Source organism: Oncorhynchus kisutch, linkage group LG9 (genome assembly GCF_002021735.2).
Source record: "Oncorhynchus kisutch isolate 150728-3 linkage group LG9, Okis_V2, whole genome shotgun sequence".
NCBI classification, from domain to species: Eukaryota; Metazoa; Chordata; class Actinopteri; order Salmoniformes; family Salmonidae; genus Oncorhynchus; species Oncorhynchus kisutch.
Window position 1 is genome coordinate 37296027 of NC_034182.2, and position 18458 is coordinate 37314484.

Here is an 18458-nt window from a genome sequence, read left to right on the forward strand (position 1 = left end):
TGACTATAGGCACCGCAGAGTGGTGTCCGTCAGATGACTATAGGCACCACAGAGTGGTGTCCGTCAGATGACTATAGGCACCGCAGAGTGGTGTCCGTCAGATGACTATAGGCACCGCAGAGTGGTGTCCGTCAGATGACTATAGGCACCGCAGAGTGGTGTCCGTCAGATGACTATAGGCACCACAGAGTGGTGTCCGTCAGATGACTATAGGCACCGCAGAGTGGTCTGTTTTCTTTCCATCCATCTCGCTCTGGCCTTGGTCTTTCCACTAAGGGTTAGTGAAGTGTAGTAACCTGTGGTTCCCTGCCTCCCTCCTTCTAGCCCTCCCTCTCATGGTTCAGGGGGCTCCCTGCCTCCCTCCTTCTAGCCCTCCCTCTCATGGTTCAGGGGGCTCCCTGCCTCCCTCCTTCTAGCCCTCCCTCTCGTGGTTCAGGGGGCTCCTTGCTTTCCGTAAAATAGGCCTGTCTAGTGTGTGTGTGGACTGGGTGGTATACTGTATTTTACTAGACACCACTATGGATGCACGGACCAGTTTTGGTTTTTACTTGCCCTTCTATAACCAATGTATGGTTTGTTAAAAGTGATACGCCACCCGCCCCTGGTCGCTCATGGAGTGCAGTTGATGTTTTCCGACCACAAGTTAAATTGCCAACCATTCTCTTCAGTCTGTGCAGCAGACGCAACAATATGTTGATGACAACGATGCTGTTTCCACTTCTTAATATAATTACACTATTAGTTTGTATGTCTTACTGTCTGCAAACAGCAAGTATGTTTATTTATTTGATCAAGTTGCGGATAAAACAGTGTTAGCTGCTAATCTCTAGCTAGCTGCATTAGTTGGCTAGCTGTCTAGCTAATACAGCCTGATAGCAGTGCTGGTGGAGACCTAAATAAGCATGTTTGTGCAACCGTATCTTCTAAATCCGAGAGAAATAGGGGACGCATGAATATGTTGGCTACATGAAGTAAGAAACCATTTAATGTAGCCAAAGTTTATAGGGTCCCACTCCCCTGGGAAACACTGACCAACACTTTGGTTCCTACCCCTGTCACAATAATGCCTCTTTGGCTTTTTCATTCATTGTCATGTCAAACAACACTGTGTTCAAAGTGGCCAGTATTATATTCTAACTATAGAATTAGAATAATCATTCCCACAATTACCCCTGATAATTTCCATGATTCCAACAGTTCACCCAACAGTTCACACAAGTCCAATCGCATTTGGGGAGGCAGGGTAGCCTAGTGGTTAGAGCGTTGGACTTGTAACCGAAAGTTGCAAGATCGAATCCCTGAGCTGACAAGGTAAAAATCTGTCATTCTGCCCCTGAACAAGGCAGTTAACCCACTGTTTCTAGGCCGTCATTGAAAATAAGAATTTGTTCTTAACTGACTTGACTCGTTAAATAAAGGTAAAAAATGTATGCAATATGGCCTTTTGGTTGAAGTTTAATTGAACAGTATAAAACAATCGGAATGCAGAAAGCCCCGTTTGAAAACACTTAAAATGTATGTGTTGACCCTAAGGTCAAGCACTGCTCCTAGAACTGGTATTATTCAAAAACCACAAATACCGCCAAATAGCATCATCCCGCCAAATACCATCATCCCGCCAAATACCATCATATCGCCAAATAGCATCATCCCGCCAAATAGCATCATACCGCCAAATACCATCATCCCGCCAAATACCGCCAAATAGCATCATCCCGCCAAATACCGCCAAATAGCACCATCCCGCCAAATAGCACCATCCCGCCAAATAGCACCATACCGTCAACAACAAAAAATGTAGTGCTATGATATTTTGGCCATATCTCCCAGCCCTAATATATGTGTATGACTCCCTTTCTGTGTCTCTGGACGTGTCAAGGTGACACTGGCCCATTTGCACAGATGTCATTGTGTCTGCTCAGGGTGACCCTTGACCCCTGCTAGTCTGAAGATCTTTAGCTGTGTGCTTCTCAACGAGTACACGCACAGTAACCAGGTGTCTATCAAACATTTTTTTATGCCAGTAAAGAACGTTGGATAATTTTTTTGTTGTTGTGACCGGCCTGATGGAAACAGCATAACAGAATAATTTTGCACGCCCAATTTTTCAGTTTTTGATTTGTTAAAAAAGTTAGAAATATCCAATAAATGTCGTTCCACTTCATGATTATGTCCCACTTGTTGTTGATTCTTCACAAAAAAATACAGTTTTATATCTTTATGTTTGAAGCCTGAAATGTGGCAAAAGGTCGCAAAGTTCAATGGGGCCGAATACTTTCGCAAGGCACTGTATAATGAACTTCACAGGGTGGTGAAATTGCAAAGTGATGAGCTTGATGCTCTTTTACAATAAATATCGAGAGTCTCATTCTGGTGACACGATGATCGACGCTTGGCTTCCCTTTGACAAATAGAAATCTTGCTCTTTTGTCCATTATGTAGACTATACCCTTCCCTGTAGCTGGTAGCTGTTGGCTAGAGCACTGTTGCTAAGAGTGGAGTGGCCACATTCGCTCTATAACGCAACATTTGTTGTGCCAAAACCGTAAGTAGAGTTGAAAATGCGATGGAAACCCATTTATGTTTCTGAGGTGACAGAAGTCATTGGAGCACGGGCCTATGCAACATTTTAACACGAGATGTGGATTCTTTGGTGGTGAGCTCAGGGCTTTGGTGGTGAGCTCAGGGCTTTGGTGGTGAGCTCAGGGCTTTGGTGGTGAGCGCAGGGCTTTGGTGGTGAGCGCAGGGCTTTGGTGGTGAGCGCAGGGCTTTGGTGGTGAGCGCAGGGCTTTGGTGGTGAGCGCAGGGCTTTGGTGGTGAGCGCAAGGCTTTGGTGGTGAGCGCAGGGCTTTGGTGGTGAGCGCAGGGCTTTGGTGGTGAGCGCAGGGCTTTGGTGGTGAGCGCAGGGCTTTGGTGGTGAGCGCAGGGCTTTGGTGGTGAGCGCAGGGCTTTGGTGGTGAGCGCAAGGCTTTGGTGGTGAGCGCAGGGCTTTGGTGGTGAGCGCAGGGCTTTGGTGGTGAGCGCAGGGCTTTGGATGGTGAGCGCAGGGCTTTGGTGGTGAGCGCAGGGCTTTGGTGGTGAGCGCAGGGCTTTGGTGGTGAGCGCAGGGCTTTGGTGGTGAGCGCAGGGCTTTGGTGGTGAGCGCAGGGCTTTGGTGGTGAGCTCAGGGCTTTGGTGGTGAGCGCAGGGCTTTGGTGGTGAGCGCAGGGCTTTGGTGGTGAGCGCAGGGCTTTGGTGGTGAGCGCAGGGCTTTGGTGGTGAGCGCAGGGCTTTGGTGGTGAGCGCAGGGCTTTGGTGGTGAGCGCAGGGCTTTGGTGGTGAGCGCAGGGCTTTGGTGGTGAGCGCAGGGCTTTGGTGGTGAGCGCAGGGCTTTGGTGGTGAGCGCAGGGCTTTGGTGGTGAGCGCAGGGCTTTGGTGGTGAGCGCAGGGCTTTGGTGGTGAGCGCAGGGCTTTGGTGGTGAGCGCAGGGCTTTGGTGGCTTGGTGGTGAGCGCAGGGTTTGGTGGTGAGCGCAGGGTTTGGTGGTGGGCTTTGGTGGTGAGCTCAGGGCTTTGGAGTTTTCTTTTTCCTCTCCTTTCAGTCAACCCAGCTGGAGAGAACATAGCTTTTGGCACCGAACTGTGTGTGTCCATGTGTCAGTGTGTGAGCGGTCTGTGTGTGCAGAGTGTGTGTGTGTGTGTGTGTGTAAGAAACACAACCTTCAGCACACCAGAGAATTGGCTAATCAAACTGGAACTTGTCAAAATGTTCCCGTCTCTCCATGTTTCAAATGTTAGTCTTAGTGACCCTGAATTTTCACGTTCCTGTTTTTTGGTTTTATCTATACTGATCAAAAATATAAACGCAACGTGTAAAGTGTTGGTCCCATGTTTCATAAGCTGAAATAAAAGATCCCATAAATGTTCCATACACACAAATAGCTTATTTCTCTCAAATTTTCTGTGAATATATATATATTTTTCCATCGCTGTTAGTGAGCATTTCTCCTTTGCCAAGATAGTTCATCCACCTGACAGGTGTGGCATATCAAGAATCTGATTAAACAGTATGATCATTACACAGCTGCACCTTGTGATGGGAACAATAAAAGGCCATTCTGAAATGTGCAGTTTTGTCACACAACGCAATGGCACAGATGTCTCAAGTGTGCAATTAGCCGGATGACTGCAGGAATGTCCGCCATAGCTGTTGCCAGAGAATTGAATGTTAGTTTCTCTATCATAAGCCGTCTCCAACATCGCTTTAAAGAATTTGGCAGTATGTCCAACCGGCCTCACAACCGCAGACCACGTGTAACCAAACAAGCCCAGGACCTCCACATCCGGCTTCTTCACCTGCGGGATCGCCTGAGACCAGCCACCCGGACAGCTGATGAAACTAAGGAGTAATAAAGCCCTTTTGTGGGGAAAACGAATTCTGATTGGGTGGTCCTGGCTCCCAGTGGGTGGGCCTATGCCCTCCGAAGCCCACCCATGGCTGCACCCCTGCCCAATCGTGAAATCCATAGATTAGGTCCTAATTTATTTATTTAAATTGAGTGATTTCTTTAACTCAGTAAAATTGTTGAAATTGTTGCATGTTGCTTCTATATTTTTGATCAGTATACTTTCTCTGTCACTTCTGTCATCTATAACTTGTTTATTTCAATGGATGGAAAACAAACCTCTCTCTCATCTCTCCCTCTTTCCATCCCTCTGTTTCTAACTTCTCCCCTCTCTTCCCTTCTTCACAGAGAAGCGATGAGGAATTACCTGAAGGAGCGAGGAGACCAAACTGTCCTGATCCTGCATGCAAAGGTTGCCCAGAAATCTTATGGCAATGAAAAACGGTAATCAACCACCACTTACCCTACACACCACTTACCCTAAGCACAACTTACCCTACACACAACTTACCCTACACACCACTTACCCTACACACCACTTACCCTACACACAACTTACCCTACACACCACTTACCCTACACACCACTTACCTTACACACCACTTACCCTACACACCACTTACCCTACACACCACTTACCCTACACACAACTTACCCTACACACCACTTACCCTACACACCACTTACCCTACACACCACTTACCCTACACACCACTTACCCTACACACCACTTACCCTACACACCACTTACCCTACACACCACTTACCCTACACACAACTTACCCTACACACCACTTACCCTACACACCACTTACCCTACACACCACTTACCCTACACACCACTTACCCTACACACCACTTACCCTACACACCACTTACCCTACACACAACTTACCCTACACACAACTTACCCTACACACCACTTACCCTACACACCACTTACCCTACACACCACTTACCCTACACACCACTTACCCTAAGCACAACTTTCCACACTCTCCATGCTTCCCACAGCCCCTACCTGGTGTAGTACCTCCCACAGCTCCTACCTGGTGTAGTACCTCCCACAGCTCCTACCTGGTGTAGTACCTCCCACAGCTCCTACCTGGTGTAGTACCTCCCACAGCTCCTACCTGGTGTAGTACCTCCCACAGCTCCTACCTGGTGTAGTACCTCCCACAGCTCCTACCTGGTGTAGTACCTCCCACAGCTCCTACCTGGTGTAGTACCTCCCACAGCTCCTACCTGGTGTAGTACCTCCCACAGCTCCTACCTGGTGTAGTACCTCCCACAGCTCCTACCTGGTGTAGTACCTCCCACAGCTCCTACCTGGTGTAGTACCTCCCACAGCTCCTACCTGGTGTAGTACCTCCCACAGCTCCTACCTGGTGTAGTACCTCCCACAGCTCCTACCTGGTGTAGTACCTCCCACAGCTCCTACCTGGTGTAGCATCTTCCACAGCTCCTACCTGGTGTAGCATCTTCCACAGCTCCTACCTGGTGTAGCATCTTCCACAGCTCCTACCTGGTGTAGGACCTCCCACAGCTCCTACCCGGTGTAGGACCTCCCACAGCTCCTACCCGGTGTAGGACCTCCCACAGCTCCTACCCGGTGTAGTACCTCCCACAGCTCCTACCCGGTGTAGTACCTCCCACAGCTCCTACCTGGTGTAGTACCTCCCACAGCTCCTACCTGGTGTAGTACCTCCCACAGCTCCTACCTGGTGTAGTACCTCCCACAGCTCCTACCTGGTGTAGTACCTCCCACAGCCTCTACCTGGTGTAGTACCTCACACAGCCTCTACCTGGTGTAGTACCTCCCACAGCCTCTACATGGTGTGTGTGATGACCTTCACCCCAGTCGGCCCTACTCTGAGGTCCTGAGCGCCCTGGAGCAGGATTTCATCAAGGATATCTCTGTACTTTGCTCCGCTCACCTTTCCCTCGATCCTGACTAGTCTCCCAGTCCCTGCCTCTGAAATACATCCCCACTGCATGATGCTGCCATCACCATACCTGTTGTAGTAACTAACACGGTCCCAACCCAAAAAAAGGCACGTTGAAGAGTTCCCTGTTTCATTATAAGTCAATAGGTCAAGGGTTAATAGTATGGACTAAAAAGAAATCACATTCCGTTGTGTCTGTGTGTAACGTAGGTGTTTTGGCCCCTCCGGCTTTCCATCTCCTACTGCGTCCAGACGGGGTTAAGCGGTTAGGTTCTCTGCAGGGCACATCCAGGAGGTTAAAGGGTAGATGGCAGGGGAATGGTAGGGTTACAGGGTTGGGGAGCACACTGTGGTAGGTAGGGGGTTATGACTGAGTAGAAGTGGGTAGACTGTTTCCTAGTTGCTGTACTAATGTTAGGTTAGAATGGTGTATGGGGGTGTGTAGGGAGTTAATGAGCTGTTCTGAATATGGTCATCCAGTTGTAGGGGATTAGACAGAATGAAGCCTTGCTCGCGCTCATGTACACAGTGCCTTAGGAAAGTGTTCAGACCCCTGGACTTTTTCCACATTTTGTTAGGTTCCAGCCTTATTCTAAAATGGATTGTATTGTTTTTTTCCCCCCTCATCAATCTACACACAATACCCCATAATGACATCACAATACCCCATAATGACATCACAATACCCCATAATGACAAAGTAAAAACAGGTTTTTAGAAATGTTTGCTAATTTTATAGAAATTGTAAATATTATATTTATGTAAGTATTGAGACACTTTACTCTTTGTTGAAGCACCTTTGGCAGCGATTACAGCCTTGAGTCTTCTTGGGCATGATGCTACAAGCTTGGCACACCTGTATTTGGTGAGTTTCTCCCATTTTTCTCTGCAGATCCTCTCAAACTCTGTCAGGTTGGATGGGGAGCGTTGCTGCATCGCTATTTTCAGGTCTCTTCAGAGATGTTTGCTCAGGTTTAAGTCCGGTCTCTGGCTGGGCCACTCAAGGACATTCAGAGACTTGTCCCGAAGCCACTCCTGTTTTGTCTTAGATGTGTGCTTGGGTTCGTTGTCCTGTTGGAAGGTGAACCTTCGCCCTACTCAGGTCCTGAGTGCTCTGGGGCAGGTTTCCATCAAGGAGCTCTCTGTTCTTCGCTTCGTTCATCTTTCCCTCGATCCTGACTAGTCTCCTAGTCCCTGCCGCTGAAAAACATCCTCACAGCATGATGCTGCCACCACCATGCTTCACTGGAGGGATGGTGCCAGGTTTCTTCCAGACATGATGCTGCCACCACCATGCTTCACCGTAGAGATGGTGCCAGGTTTCTTCCAGACATGATTCTGCCAACACCGTGCTTCACTGTAGGGATGGTGTCAGGTTTCTTCCAGACATGATGCTTGGCATTCAGGTCTAAGATTTCAATCTCGGTTTCATCAGACCGGAGAATCTTCTTTAATATGGTCTGATTCTTTGGGGGCCTTTTGGCAAACTCCAAGATGTCTGGTCACTCTACCATAAAGGCCTGTTTGGTAGAGTGCTGCAGAGATGGTTGTCCTTCTGGAAGGTTCTCCCATCTCCACAGAGGAACTCAAGAGCTCTGTCAGAGTGACCATCGTGTTCTTGGTCACCTCCCTGACCAATTCCCTTCTCCCTCGAATGCTCATTTTGTCCGGGCGTCCAGCTCTAGGAAGAGTCTTTGTGGTTCCAACTTCTTCCATTTAAGAATGATGGTGCAGAAAACTTTTGGTACTCTTCCCCAGATCTGTGCCTCGACACAATCCTGTCTCTGAGCTCTACGGACAATTTCTTCAAACTCATGGCTTTGTTTTTGCTCTGACATGCACTGTCAACTTTGGGACCTTATATAGACTTCTGTGTTTCTTTCCAAATCATGTCTAATCAATTGAATTTAACACTGGTGGAAAGGATGATCAATGGAAACAGGATGCACCTGATCTCAATTTCGAGTCTCATAGCAAAGAGTCTGAATACTTATGTAAATAAGGTATCTGTTTTTTGTTTTTAATACATTTGCAAACTTTTCTAAAAACCAGTTTTTCGCTTTGTCATAATGGGGTATTGTATGTAGATTGCGGAGGATTGAAAAAAAAAAAAGGCTGTAACGTAACAAAATGTGGAACAAGTCAGAGTTCTGAATACCTTCCGAAGGCACTCTCCCTTTTTCTTTCTCCCTCTCCCCTTCCTCTTGGCTGGGTCTGATCATTGGAGCCCTGCCTGCCATCACACCAGAACTATGTCAACTATGTCTTAGTAAATCAGCAGCATCACACCAGAACTATGTCTTAGTAAATCAGCAGCATCACACCAGAACTATGTCTTAGTAAATCAGCAGCATCACACCAGAACTATGTCTTAGTAAATCAGCAGCATCACACCAGAACTATGTCTTAGTAAATCAGCAGCATCACACCAGAACTATGTCTTAGTAAATCAGCAGCATCACACCAGAACTATGTCTTAGTAAATCAGCAGCATCACACCAGAACTATGTCTTAGTAAATCAGCAGCATCACACCAGAACTATGTCTTAGTAAATCAGCAGCATCACACCAGAACTATGTCTTAGTAAATCAGCAGCATCACACCAGAACTATGTCTTAGTAAATCAGCATCACACCAGAACTGTCTTAGTAAATCAGCAGCATCTCACCAGAACTATGTCTTAGTAAATCAGCAGCATCACACCAGAACTATATCTTAGTAAATCAGCAGCATCACACCAGAACTGTGTTAGTAAATCAGCAGCATCTCACCAGAACTATGTCTTATTAAATCAGCAGCATCACACCAGAACTATGTCTTAGTAAATCAGCAGCCCTCAGCCGACACTGTGACACCTCTGAGTTTTGGAGCACGAGAGAGGAGGAGCAGCATTGTGTGTGACTGCGTGTGTGTGACTGTGTGTGTGTGTGTGACTGCGTGTGTGTGACTGCGTGTGTGTGACTGCGTGTGTGTGACTGCGTGTGTGTGTGACTGCGTGTGTGTGTGTGACTGTGTGTGACTGCGCGTGTCAGTATGTGTTTGTTAAATAGCTGAATTCCTCTACTCTCCTCTGTTCTCTCTGGTTAAAGTCACACTGACCAGTTTTGGGGGTAATGGTGAGGGGGGTCCGGTTTTGGCGGCAGACCCTTTTGTAGCAATGCACCCTGGGACACATCAAGCTTCAAGTCATTCAAGTTTTCATAGTTGGTCATAAAGCCCCCAAAAACAGAACATTCATATACGTTCCTCTTATCTGACACTTATTCACTCACAATTGAGTCATTCACTATTCGACCGGGATTAGTTTTACTAGGGGAAGTTGGGTAATGTCATTATGTGCACGAACACAAAACATAAATGTATATATTTTTTGTCCCGTCTGAGTCTGCATGGTGGTCGTTTTTTTTTGACAAAGTCCAAGTTCCTCTGACAAAGCTAGTCCCGTACATAACGAAATCCCCTGTGTTATTCAGAGAATCACGTAGTTTGACAGGTGCTTTGTGCAGTTTGAGAAAGAGAAGAAGCAGCGCTACGCATATATTAAGGCCCCCGAGTGGCGCAGCGGTCTGACCCTGCATCTCAGTGCTAGAGGCGTCACTACAGACCCTGGTTCAATTCCAGGCTGTATCACAGCGATCTAAGACACTGCATCTCCGTGCTAGAGGCATCAGTCACTACAGACCCTGGTTCAATTCCAGGCTGTATCACAGCGGTCTAAGACACTGCATCTCCGTGCTAGAGGCATCAGTCACTACAGACCCTGGTTCAATTCCAGGCTGTATCACAGCGGTCTAAGACACTGCGTCTCCATGCTAGAGGCGTCACTACAGACCCGGGATCGGGTCACATAGGGCGGCGCACAATTGGCCGGGTTAGGGTTTGGCCGGTGTAGGCCGTCATTGTAAAATAAGAATTTGTTCTCAACTGACTTGCCTAGTTAAATAAAAGTTAAATAAAAAAATGAATACAATATTTCATATGAATGGCCTAAATGGAGAAACTTTCACAATGAATAGTTTTGTTTATAGGCTTCGTTTTGTGCCAATTAATAGAAATGTAACATCGCCAAATGCATCAGTTTGATTAAATGTTGTACAGAAACATTTAGCTCCTAGGCCTGTTTAATGAAACTCTGTTAATATAGGTAGTAGATGGCACATCAGGGCATCCCTAGTTCCCCACTGAGCTAATCTTTGTAGAAATGGCTTTCTCATAACGCATCTCAGGCACGGTGCGTTGTTCAGCAGCTCTCATCAGCAGGATGGGAGGGGGGGGGGGGGGCTTTTCATTAGGAGTGACGTCCACTGTGGATCGCTAAAATATAGATTATGACCACACTTCCTCAATGTAAATGGTATGGAGACACCTTCACATTCGGCAGCCAAGCGCGAGTATTCAGTGCTTGGCATGATGTTGAATATCTTGACGCTTAGAATAAACATCTCCAGGGTTTCTGTCATCAGAGTCAATTGAATGAAATAAATCTATATAATTACTGGGGGCAGTCTGGAAGAACTATTCCAGTGTTCTTTACTGGGGGCAGTCTGGAAGAACTATTCCAGTGTTCTTTACTGGGGGCAGTTTGGAAGAACTATTCCAGTGTTCTTTACTGGGGGCAGTCTGGAAGAACTATTCCAGTGTTCTTTACTGGGGGCAGTCTGGAAGAACTATTCCAGTGTTCTTTACTGGGGGCAGTTTGGAAGAACTATTCCAGTGTTCTCTGGAATAGGGCACATGATGGGCTAAAAATGACACGACATTTTAGTCTCTCTGCAGTGTAACTGTGGTCTCTCTGCAGTGTAACTGTGGTCTCTCTGCAGTGTAACTGTGGTCTCTCTGCAGTGTAACTGTGGTCTCTCTGCAGTGTAACTGTGGTCTCTCTGCAGTGTAACTGTGGTCTCTCTGCAGTGTAACTGTGGTCTCTGCAGTGTAACTGTGGTCTCTCTGCAGTGTAACTGTGGTCTCTCTGCAGTGTAACTGTGGTCTCTCTGCAGTGTAACTGTGGTCTCTCTGCAGTGTAACTGTGGTCTCTCTGCAGTGTAACTGTGGTCTCTCTGCAGTGTAACTGTGGTCTCTCTGCAGTGTAACTGTGGTCTCTCTGCAGTGTAACTGTGGTCTCTCTGCAGTGTAACTGTGGTCTCTCTGCAGTGTAACTGTGGTCTCTCTGCAGTGTAACTGTGGTCTCTCTGCAGTGTAATGTACCTCTGTAGTGTACCTCTGTAGTGTAATGTACCTCTGTAATGTACCTCTGTAATGTATCTCTGTAGTGTAATGTACCTCTGTAATGTATCTCTGTAGTGTAATGTACCTCTGTAGTGTAATGTACCTCTGTAATGTACCTCTGTAGTGTAATGTATCTCTGTAATGTACCTCTGTAGTGTAATGTACCTCTGTAGTGTAATGTATCTCTGTAGTGTAATGTACCTCTGTAGTGTACCTCTGTAGTGTACCTCTGTAGTGTACCTCTGTAGTGTAATGTACCTCTGTAGTGTACCTCTGTAGTGTACCTCTGTAGTGTAATGTACCTCTGTAGTGTACCTCTGTAGTGTACCTCTGTAGTGTAATGTACCTCTGTAGTGTAATGTACCTCTGTAGTGTACCTCTGTAGTGTACCTCTGTAGTGTACCTCTGTAGTGTAGTGTACCTCTGTAGTGTAGTGTACCTCTGTAGTGTAATGTACCTCTGTAGTGTAATGTACCTCTGTAGTGTACCTCTGTAGTGTACCTCTGTAGTGTAAAGTACCCCTGTAGTGTAATGTACCCCTGTAGTGTATCTCTGTAGTGTAATGTACCTCTGTAGTGTACCTCTGTAGTGTAATGTACCTCTGTAGTGTAATGTACCTCTGTAATGTACCTCTGTAGTGTAATGTACCTCTGTAGTGTAATGTACCTCTGTAATGTACCTCTGTAGTGTAATGTACCTCTGTAGTGTAATGTACCTCTATAGTGTAATGTACCCCTGTAGTGTAATGTACCTCTGTAGTGTAATGTACCTCTGTAGTGTAATGTACCTCTGTAGTGTAATGTACCCCTGTAGTGTAATGTACCCCTGTAGTGTACCTCTGTAGTGTAATGTACCTCTGTAGTGTAATGTACCTCTGTAGTGTACCTCTGTAGTGTAATGTACCTCTGTAGTGTACCTCTGTAATGTACCTCTGTAGTGTACCTCTGTAGTGTAATGTACCTCTGTAGTGTACCTCTGTAGTGTAGTGTACCTCTGTAGTGTACCTCTGTAGTGTAATGTACCTCTGTAGTGTACCTCTGTAGTGTAATGTACATCTGTAGTGTACCTCTGTAGTGTAATGTACCTCTGTAGTGTACCTCTGTAATGTAGTGTACCTCTGTAGTGTAATGTACCTCTGTAGTGTAATGTACCTCTGTAGTGTAATGTACCTCTGTAGTGTAATGTACCTCTGTAGTGTATCTCTGTAGTGTAATGTACCTCTGTAGTGTAATGTACCTCTGTAATGTACCTCTGTAGTGTAATGTACCTCTGTAGTGTACCTCTGTAGTGTACCTCTGTAGTGTAATGTACCTCTGTAGTGTACCTCTGTAGTGTACCTCTGTAGTGTAATGTACCTCTGTAGTGTAATGTACCTCTGTAGTGTACCTCTGTAGTGTACCTCTGTAGTGTACCTCTGTAGTGTAGTGTACCTCTGTAGTGTAGTGTACCTCTGTAGTGTAATGTACCTCTGTAGTGTAATGTACCTCTGTAGTGTACCTCTGTAGTGTACCTCTGTAGTGTAAAGTACCCCTGTAGTGTAATGTACCCCTGTAGTGTATCTCTGTAGTGTAATGTACCTCTGTAGTGTACCTCTGTAGTGTAATGTACCTCTGTAGTGTAATGTACCTCTGTAATGTACCTCTGTAGTGTAATGTACCTCTGTAGTGTAATGTACCTCTGTAATGTACCTCTGTAGTGTAATGTACCTCTGTAGTGTAATGTACCTCTATAGTGTAATGTACCCCTGTAGTGTAATGTACCTCTGTAGTGTAATGTACCTCTGTAGTGTAATGTACCTCTGTAGTGTAATGTACCCCTGTAGTGTAATGTACCCCTGTAGTGTACCTCTGTAGTGTAATGTACCTCTGTAGTGTAATGTACCTCTGTAGTGTAATGTACCTCTGTAGTGTACCTCTGTAGTGTAATGTACCTCTGTAGTGTACCTCTGTAATGTACCTCTGTAGTGTACCTCTGTAGTGTAATGTACCTCTGTAGTGTACCTCTGTAGTGTAGTGTACCTCTGTAGTGTACCTCTGTAGTGTAATGTACCTCTGTAGTGTACCTCTGTAGTGTAATGTACATCTGTAGTGTACCTCTGTAGTGTAATGTACCTCTGTAGTGTACCTCTGTAATGTAGTGTACCTCTGTAGTGTAATGTACCTCTGTAGTGTAATGTACCTCTGTAGTGTAATGTACCTCTGTAGTGTAATGTACCTCTGTAGTGTATCTCTGTAGTGTAATGTACCTCTGTAGTGTAATGTACCTCTGTAATGTACCTCTGTAGTGTAATGTATCTCTGTAATGTACCTCTGTAGTGTAATGTACCTCTGTAGTGTACCTCTGTAGTGTAATGTACCTCTGTAGTGAATGTACCTCTGTAGTGTAATGTACCTCTAATCTCCAACTCAACATTATGAAGTTGTTCCTAATTGTACACTATGTGTAGTCACACACACACTTAAGTTAGTGTTTCATTCTGAACCAACCGACGTTGGTTTGGGTCAGCTCTCCGGGAGTGTGTCCCTCTCTAAGGAAGAGCCTAGTGGGCGTGGCGTCGATGTCGGTGTGTGTTTACAATATGAATGCTTGTCTGTGTTTTGATACACAATAGGAGCTCTGAGCATGAATAAATTGCGTGTGTGTAAAGATGGGTTTTCCACAGAGATCTCCCTCTTTCTCTCTCTCTCTCTTTTAGGAGATGAAAGCAGACTGGTGTTATGTGTCACTCTCCTCCTAGACTAGACAGACAGTCTCATGACAAGTGTCTCCATTTGACCTACTTTCCTTCTCTCCCTGCACATGCTCATAAAAACAAACCGCTTTAGTTATTTTGAAGAGCAACATGGGTGAAAACATTTGATATTTCTCCCTAAAGAAGGGACATGACTGAGACTAGTAAAAGTGTTGTTTTAAGCAATCTACGTGTTTATTTCTCCTGACATGTCTTCCTGAGGTACTGGCTAAAATTCAAGTTCTTGTCAGATTCGACTCGAGCAAGCCCCATCGGTTATTGGATTAACATTTCACTTTCTCCTTTGAAAATTAAACAAGGTTTTACAGGATTTTAGTAGCTGTTTTGAGAAGTTTGTTTGTCACTCAAAGAAATGCGCTGACAACTTGGCTGAAACTTAATTCCCAAGTTCTACATTTCTTTTTTTGTTTGTCACACTGCCATCTAGTGGCAGAACGTCTAACATGCAGTATGACATGTTTATGAACAGTCTGGACCCACCAGACCAGAGTAGATTCCAGACAGTTCTATCAACTGTGTCTGGTATATGTGTGTGTGTGTGTGTGTGTAAAGTATTATAGCTACTAATCATTTGATGTGTGTGTAGTCTGGGTAGTGGTGTGTACACTGAGGATACAAAACATTAGGAGCACCTGCTCTTTACATGACAGACCAGGTGATGATTGCTTATTGATGTCACTTGTTAAATCCACTTCAATCAGTGTAGATGAAGGAGAGGAGACACGTTTAAAATGGATTTTTAAGCCTTGAGACATGTATTGTGTGACTGGGCAAGACAAAATGTTGAAGTGCCTTTGAACTGGGTATTGTAGTAGATGCCAGGTGCACCGGTTTGAGTGTGTCAAGAACTGCAACGGTGCTGTTTTTTTTTTACGCTCAACAATTTCCCGTGTGTTTCAAAAATGGTCCACCAGCCAAAGGACATCCAGCCAACTTGGCACAACTGTGGGAAGCGTTGGAGTCAACATGGACCAGCATTCCTGTGGAACGCTTTCAATACATTGTAGAGTCCATACCCCAAAGAATTGAGGCTGTTCTGAGGGAGAAAGTTGGGGGGTGGTTTCGCTCAATATTAGGAAGGTGTTCCTAATGTTTGCTATACTCAGTGTATGTAAATTATACTTGTGTGTGTGTGTGTGTGTGTGTGTGTGTGTGTTCAGGTTCTTCTGTCCTCCTCCATGTGTCTACCTGATGGGCTCTGGCTGGAAGAAGAAGAGAGAGGAGATGGAGAGAGAGGGCTGTTCAGAGCAGGAGGCTCAACCCTGTGCCTTTATAGGGATAGGAAACAGTGACCAGGAGATGCAACAACTCAACATCGAGGGGAAGGTAGGGCCCTGTACACTCTCTCTCTCTGTCTCTCTCACACCTCTCTCTCTGTCTCTCTCACACCTCTCTCTCTGTCTCTCTCACACCTCTCTCTCTGTCTCACTCTGTCTCACTCACACCTCTGTCTCACTCTCTCTCTCTGTCTCACTCACACCTCTCTCTCTGTCTCACTCATACCTCTCTCTCTGTCTCACTCATACCTCTCTGTCTCTGTCTCTCTTTCTCTGTCTCTCTTTCTCTCACTCATACCTGTCTCTCTTTCTCTCACTCATACCTCTCTCTCTGTCTCACTCATACCTCTCTCTCTGTCTCACTCATACCTCTCTCTCTGTCTCACTCTCTCTGTCTCTCTCTCTGTCTCTCTCTCTGTCTCTCTCTCTGTCTCTCTCTCTGTCTCTCTCTCACCACAGAAATGACTAACTGGTGCCTGGCCTTATTTTTTTCCCTCTCACTCAGAACTATTGCACAGCCAAAACCTTGTACATATCAGACTCCGACAAGAGAAAGCACTTCATGCTGTCGGTCAAGATGTTCTACGGCAACAGCGCCGACATCGGCGTCTTCCTTAGTAAGAGGATAAAAGTCATCTCCAAGCCCTCCAAGAAGAAACAGTCCCTGAAGAACGCAGACCGTGAGTCACACAAACGCCAACACACACACACTCATAGGGCCCTGCTTTCAAAAGGCATCCTTCCTTCCTCGAACAGGACGTGGCTCGTGAAAGATGTCTATTGAATCTATTCTATTGTGTTCAAACAATGTTCATTTCTGCCATTCACAATGCTACTATTGCTCTTCAACAAAGTTTCCCTGTTTTCCAGTCTTGCCACTAGAGGGCGCTACAGCTAAAAAAACAGATGACAACCGATGCCTGAAAAATGACCCAATGTTCAATATTGTTAAGTCGCTGTAGAGTTTATTTTTTTACGGCCCGCTTTCTACCCTCTTCTCTCTCATCTTATCACCCAGACGGGGACATGTGTTGTTCTCGCACATCTTATCACCCAGACGGGGACATGTGTTGTTCTCTCACATCCTGTCACCCAGACGGGGACATGTGTTCTTCTCTCTCATGTTATCACCGAGACGTACATGTAGTGTGTTCTCTTTATCTCTCTCTCTGTGTGTGTCTCCTACTGCAGTGTGTATTGCATCGGGGACCAAGGTGGCCCTGTTCAACCGGTTGCGTTCCCAGACGGTCAGCACGCGCTACCTACATGTGGAGGGGGGGAACTTCCACGCCAGCTCCCAGCAATGGGGTGCCTTCTACGTTCACCTGTGTGAGTGTGGTACACACACACACACACACACACATTAACCATACACACACACACTTCCATTGTAAAAATGTGTGTACGGGTGTATGTGTGTATGGGCAATGTATTTAATTTAAAAAAATCTTTATTTAACTAGACAAGTCAGTTAAGAAAAAAATCTTATTTCACAATGACAACCTACCGGGGAATAGTGGGTTAACTGCCTTGTTCAGGGGCGGAACGACATGTTTACCTTGTCAGCTCGGGGATTCAATCTGGCTACCTTTTGGTTACTAGTCCAACGCTCTAACCACTAGGCTACCTGCCACCCCAAATGGGTAATGTAATGTATGTGTAATGTGTGTGTGTGGGTAATGTGTGTGTGTGTGTGTGTGTGTGTGTGTGTGTGTGTGTGTGTGTGTGTGTGTGTGTGTGTGTGTGTGTGTGTGTGTGTGTGGGTAATGTGTGTGGGTAATGTGTGTGTGTGTGTGGGTAATGTGTGTGTGTGTGTGTGTGTGTGGGTAATGTGTGTGTGTGGGTAATGTGTGTGTGTGTGTGTGGGTAATGTGTGTGTGTGTGTGTGTGGGTAATGTATGTGTAATGTGTGTGTATGGGTAATGTGTGTGTGGGTAATGTGTGTGTGTGTGTGTGTGTATGGGTAATGTGTGTGTGTGTGTTACGAATCCCTTTTGGCCCGACAGTCTAGGGGGGATGGTAATGAGACCCGTAACATAACTCATGCAAATTATTATTGTGACAAAGTAAAAGTGTGAACGAAATAACCACGACAACAGAAATCTAACGTCAAACCCCAGGTTTATTTATAAACACACGGTAATGGGGGGGGGGGAGCAGGAAAAGGGGCTGAGCTGGACCCAAGGAAAGAAACAATAAATATACAAAAACACCCCTAAGCTAGACTAGCCTACTTTAACAACAGCTAACTAACTAACCATAAATACAGTGGGTGGTCCACCCAGTTCTAACTAGTGTATTTAACAAAGTTCACCTACGGGTAGTGTATGCCCAAGGGCGACTTGTCTAGGTTTCCCCCTTTTCCCACCAGCAACAAACAAACACCATAACCAAAACAATACTCACAGGTGATGACAAAGTGCTATGGAGGTGCTCAAACAAAAGAGAGGTTAAGACACAACGCTAGAGTGAAACACAGAGACCTACAGACATGGCATTTACAGAGAGATTGCGCTCTAGAGCAAACAACTGATGGGGTTTTTAAACCAAGGGAAAGGAACTGTGATTGGGTAGGAAACAGGAGGAGGTGTGTCTTCTGATTGATGATTGATTGGGGAGTGATGATTTTCACCTGTGAGGGGAGAAGGAGAGAAAAGAAACACAGGATACACACACACACACAGACACAGGATACCTGTATCCGTAACAGTGTGTATGTGTAATGTGTGTGTGTGTGTGGGTAATGTATGTGTAATGTGTGTGTGTGTGTGTGGGTAATGTATGTGTAATGTGTGGGTAATGTATGTGTAATGTGTGTGTGTGTGTGGGTAATGTATGTGTAATGTGTGTATGGGTAATGTGTGTGTGTGTGTGTG

At 45.8% G+C, this 18458-nt stretch overlaps 1 protein-coding gene across 1 annotated transcript in view; it reads left to right on the forward strand.

Moving 5' to 3' along the window:
• Window positions 1–18458, forward strand: part of rbpjb (recombination signal binding protein for immunoglobulin kappa J region b) — an 89445-nt gene that overhangs the window by 57700 nt on the left and 13287 nt on the right. Inside the window, 4 exon segments of the mRNA XM_031832569.1 lie at window positions 4732–4827; window positions 15466–15631; window positions 16088–16262; window positions 16774–16911. Of these exon segments, the coding sequence (XP_031688429.1) occupies window positions 4732–4827; window positions 15466–15631; window positions 16088–16262; window positions 16774–16911 (575 nt within the window).